We start from the raw sequence: 5,105 nt of genomic DNA, 5'->3' as shown, positions 1-5,105 counted from the left end.
TGGCCTGGAACTCACAGAGATCTGCCTGCCTCTATCACCCCGAGTGGTGGGATTACAGGTGGGCACCCAGTTTTTGCTTTTGTTTTTGTTTTCACAACAAAAACTTTTAAGGAGTTTATTTGAGCAAGCAGCTGTTCCTGAATCAGTGAGCCACAGAGGAAAAACACAGGGAGCATTATGATAGGATGAACATAGACAAAGAAACAAAGAGATGTTTGCTTGGAGGTTGGGCATGGTAGCTTGTGTTATAATCCTAGCTCTCTGGAGGTAGACACAAGAGAGTCAGGAGTTCAAAGCCCAAATGGGACTGAAGACTAATCTGGACTTCATGAGACCCTACTGAAAGGGAGGAAGAGAGGGAGGGAGGGAGGGAGGGAGGGAGGGAAGGAAGGAGAAACAAGGAGTCAGGCAAGGACAAAAGAAGGGAGGAAAGGAGGAAGGAAGAGAAGGAGAATAAAGAAAAATTATTTGACTGACTATAGTTATTGTACTTGGTGTAGTCCAGTGGAAAGTCTATAGCTACATACATTTGTTAGCTGCTCCTAATTGGTTGAGATTACATTCTTTTTATATAATTTTATAGGCAACCACAAGAAGCACTTCCACTTTGTTTTGCACGTGCAGCAGAGTTAAGGGCAACTGTGAAACCTAACTGCCTTTGTCTGCTCAGGGCACTCTGGGCTCTCACTTTAACTGTTGCATAAACATCTAGTCTCACCCAGGCTTAACTTTTAGACAATGCCCACTTCTAAGGAAAATGGGGGATGGGAGCTCAGAGGGGAGTGTGTCCTAAACTAAAATCCAAGCACCTACTTTCCTCTCTTGCCAAGTTTATCCCACAGTGGGGATTCTTGCTTATCGTGAATAGCGGTAAGACAGGGTCTCACTATAAAGTTCTAGCTGACCCGGAACTCACTATGTAAACTAGACTGGCCTCGAACAGACCCTCTAGCATTAAACTTTTTGGTCTCATCCTTCTGAATTTTCTTGGAGTTTCCCCTCAGGCCAACCACAGCTCAACAGAGAGTTTCCTGCTGCTGGGTTTCACCGACTGGCCCTCTCTGCAGCCGGTCCTCTTTGCTCTTGTCCTTCTCTCCTACCTACTAACGCTGACCGGCAACGCGGCGTTGGTTCTGCTGGCCATTCGCGACCCACGCCTACACACACCTATGTACTACTTCCTCCGCCACTTGGCTCTGGTGGACGTGGGCTTCACCACCAGTGTGGTGCCGCCGCTACTGGCGAGCCTGCATGGCCCCGTGCTGCGGCTACCGCACGGCTGGTGCGTGGCGCAGCTGTACTCGTCCCTGGCCCTGGGCTCCGCAGAGTGCGTGCTGCTGGCAGTGATGGCGCTGGACCGCGCGGCCGCCGTGTGCCGCCCGCTGCGCTACGCCGCACTCGCCTCGCCGCTCCTGTGCCGCACGCTGGCCGGCGCCTCCTGGCTTGGTGGCCTGGCCAACTCCGCCGCGCAGACCGCGCTGCTGGCCGCGCGTCCGCTGTGCGAGCCCCGCCGTCTGGACCACTTCATCTGCGAGCTGCCCGCGCTGCTGCAGCTGGCTTGCCGCGACGGCCGCGGCGCCACCGAGCGCCAGATGTTCGCCGCGCGTGTGGTGATCCTGCTGGTGCCTTCTGCGGTCATCCTGTGCTCCTACACCGCCGTGGGCCGCGCGGTCTGGGGCATGCACTCCCGCGCAGGCTGGCGGAAAGCGGCGAGCACGTGTGGCTCTCACCTGACCGCCGTAAGCCTGTTTTATGGCTCCGCCACCTACACCTACCTGCAACCCACGCATAGTTACAACCAGGGCCGCGGCAAGTTCGTCTCACTGTTCTACACGGTGGTCACGCCCGCGCTCAATCCCCTCATCTACACGCTGCGAAACAAGGAAGTGAAGGGGGCGGCGCTGAGGCTCTGGTGGAGTCTGGGGAGGCGACAATGAAAGACTGAGATGGGCGCTGGGTCCCCGAAATAGGATGCCCATATTGTTTCTCTTTGCATGGATTAGTAGAGGGAGACAGACCCCTGTCTCTCTCAGGGTAGGGTTTGGATTCTTGAGGGGAAATTCCTGAAATATATAAACACACATATAAAGTGATGGAGTAAATGGTTTTTAGGACGTTCTGCAAGAAATGAAGGATTATGGACGAAGGGGCCATAATCATCCTTAGGAGACTTTGTAACCAGCCCGGTAGAATCAACATGGCCATAAGATGATGAGCACCCTGGTGCTGACCTTTAGTTTTTCCCCAGGCTTACTAAAGACTATGAGAAATTCAATGGCCCCACCCACCACATAGAGGTAACAAGGAAGTCATGGGCCCTACCTTACAGAGATCCCTTCCAGAAACAGGACATGGCTTCTGTTCCTGGGGAGCCAGTCCAGCTAATGCAGACCTAGCCAGGTGACCAACGCCCACTACCGAACACCCGATACAGAGAATGTCCACAGATACAGGCAACGGTGCCGGGCCTGGTTAAGCTGCCAATCCCATCTGCAAGATAGGATAAATTGAAACTGATGAAGAGGAAGGCACCCATGGTCAGGCTGTGGGGAAAGCCTGCACAGGGACCAGGAGTCAGACGGAGGAGGATAGAGAAAGGGATGCCAGCTCCCGAGAGAGAGGAGCAGGGTCTGCTGTTGTAGGAAGCTCCATCAGTCAGAAGAACCCAGAAGTCAGCTCCTTCCCTTCCTTACCCAGATGGAGAAGATACTAGATCTTATTTCATCCTAATATACCTTTACATGAGAAGATGAGGATTGAATGGATTTCTAAATCAGTTATTAGACTGGGATCCTGTTACGGTAAAAAGATATTTTCATTAACGTGTTATTTCTCTATTCTCTATGAGTAGAACTCGGTTTGCTTCAACAATTAGTCATTGATCCACCTGTCCCTGCCTCCCAAGCCCTGGAATTAAAAGCGTGCACCACCATACCTGATGGAAGTTTCACTTTTTGCTCTCAGCAACAATCCTTCCACATAATGAGCTATGTTAGAAACAGAGAATCATAGACCTGACAAATATTTTTTAATCCACCCACTCACCTCAAACCTCTGTTTCGTTGTCATTAATTTTTGATATCCCCAAAGGATGTGATTGGTAATAGCTAAAAGAAAAGGGGCCTTGATCCTCTCATCACCCCCAAGGCTGTGCACTGTCAGCAAGAGCAAACTGCCCCTCCCGATGTTGCAATCAGCCATGGTCTTCCCATATTCCAGCCTCTTTCCGTTGCAAGTTGCAATCTGATTCTTGGGGCTCACAGTGAGAACACTCTGTCATCCCTTCCACCTGTGCCACTGAGCTGGATCTTCGGACTTGGAGGAGGTGCCTTTGTCCTTCCTTGCTTAGCTCTACCAGAGCCAAGGGCAACTCTTTGTCACCAGGCTTCGCCACCTTCAGGGTAAGGTGGATGGCCATCTCCTTGTCAATGCCATAAGATGACAATATTTTCTGGGGCTCAGGGACCTAGGAGCCTGGCAGAAGGAGCTGGTCCAGCACACAGTCCTTGGTTTTGGGATCTTCTTTGTCATTCTCAGCGGTGTCAAAGGCCATTAATGGCCCTTGCTCTGAATGGACAGCCTAAGGAAGGAAAGCCAGGAGAGTCGCCTAGGGTGCCTGGCCCCTCTACCTCTTGAAACTTTGCTTAGTTCCCGTATTATAATACAAATCATAACATTAGTTTCATTTCTCTTGAGATAAATGTTCAGTGTGTGTCCCATGTAACTACCGATTTCCTGCCTTATTAACTTGCCCCTCTGAAGCCAGATATAGAAGGTAAAAGACACTACATGGCTTTGAAAGATGTAGACAGATTCTTAAGCAGCAGATTTCCAAGACTTGTCAGCCTCACAGGGCACTCTCAGCCATGCCTCTCCCTCTGTGGTGAATTCAGGACGAACCCTGGTTAAGTTATACGGTCTCCATGTCGCTATATTCTCATTGACGTCTCCATTGATATCTGATAACATCCATGTTGTGGCGATGCCGAGTTTAGTGACATTAATCTGTTTCTTATGTTTTATATCTACCTTTATAGAACATAATATCCTCTCTTAATAAACCAGGATCCCACTCACAGAAGATAGGGACTGTATCTAAGTTATGACTTCACTCTCTGCAGAATTAAGACGGGGAAGAATCAGCCCTATAAACACTAAGAAAATCTTCACACTCTATCCGAAAACATCTTCCCAGACTCAATGTTTCAGATACTTCTTTGGTGGAAGTTTTGTCCTATATTGGGCATCGCCCTGACTGCAGAGTCTTTGCATGGCAACATATTCTTGTTTAAGGAAATGCGTGAAGTCACTGATAACAAGACAAATTAGGCTTGTGAAATTTTCCTTTGAAAAGAAGGAGAAGTTTAAGATTGAGAACCCTGAATGTCATTTCTCTAATTTCATTTTTTTTCTGCAGCACAGTGCCCTACATTTCTCCTAAATGGGGCCGGCAAAATGTCTCAGCTGGACTCGATACCAAGCCTCACCACCCAAGTTTGATCCCTAAGTCCTAAGTGGTGGAGGGAAGAGAACTGACTCCTGCAGGTTATCTTCTGACCCTGACCCTACAAACACATGCACACATATAATAAGTACATAATAAAATACTAGGCCAAACGTAAAGCATCCCCTCTTCCTATGGCGCAGTTGTCAGTGTCATCCTTGTCTTCTGAGTGAGACCCACCCCACCCCCTCGCCTTCCAGGCCACCGACCCCTCCTGAATTGTGGAATTGCATTTTCCAATGCCTGGAAATACTTTTCCTTCTCATTCTTTTATCAGACCCCCAACTAACACAGATGCAGGAAGCCATGTCTGCAAACAGAGGTGGAGTGAGAAAAGAGTCCTCATGTCTGCTATGCCTGCTTATGTGTAAGGTGTGAGTAGCTGTGCTGGAAATCCTCAAGACTGTTGTGATGCCCAGTCTAGCATCTGCCTTTGTCCTCAAGAATTTTTCCTTTCACTTTTGCTTGGGTGGAGTTAATAATGGACGCTCTTTGTAGTCAGCCTTCTCCCTTTAGCCAATCCATCTGCACTCCTTTTCTGAACATATGCAGTAAGGGCTAGTTGACAATCCCCTACCCTGTCCCAATCCTGCCTTATCAC

At 49.3% G+C, this 5,105-nt stretch overlaps 2 protein-coding genes across 2 annotated transcripts; one reads left to right on the top strand and one right to left on the bottom strand.

The window, feature by feature from the left end:
• Positions 1-764: 764 nt before the first annotated feature.
• Positions 765-1,937, top strand: LOC127191181 (putative olfactory receptor 2I1). Its single transcript, XM_051148386.1, is given in 1 exon segment — positions 765-1,937. A coding segment is annotated over 1 exon segment (1,173 nt).
• A 535-nt stretch (positions 1,938-2,472) lies between these two features.
• Ubd (ubiquitin D) lies at positions 2,473-4,812 on the bottom strand. Its single transcript, XM_051148385.1, is given in 4 exon segments — positions 2,473-2,490; positions 3,046-3,271; positions 3,273-3,580; positions 4,795-4,812. Coding segments are annotated over 4 exon segments (570 nt in total).
• Between the last annotated feature and the right edge of the window lie 293 nt (positions 4,813-5,105).

This window comes from Acomys russatus, chromosome 6 (assembly GCF_903995435.1).
Source record: "Acomys russatus chromosome 6, mAcoRus1.1, whole genome shotgun sequence".
NCBI classification, from domain to species: Eukaryota; Metazoa; Chordata; class Mammalia; order Rodentia; family Muridae; genus Acomys; species Acomys russatus.
The sequence above is the reverse complement of the archived record's forward strand: the minus strand, read 5'-3'. Positions and strand labels throughout refer to the sequence as shown.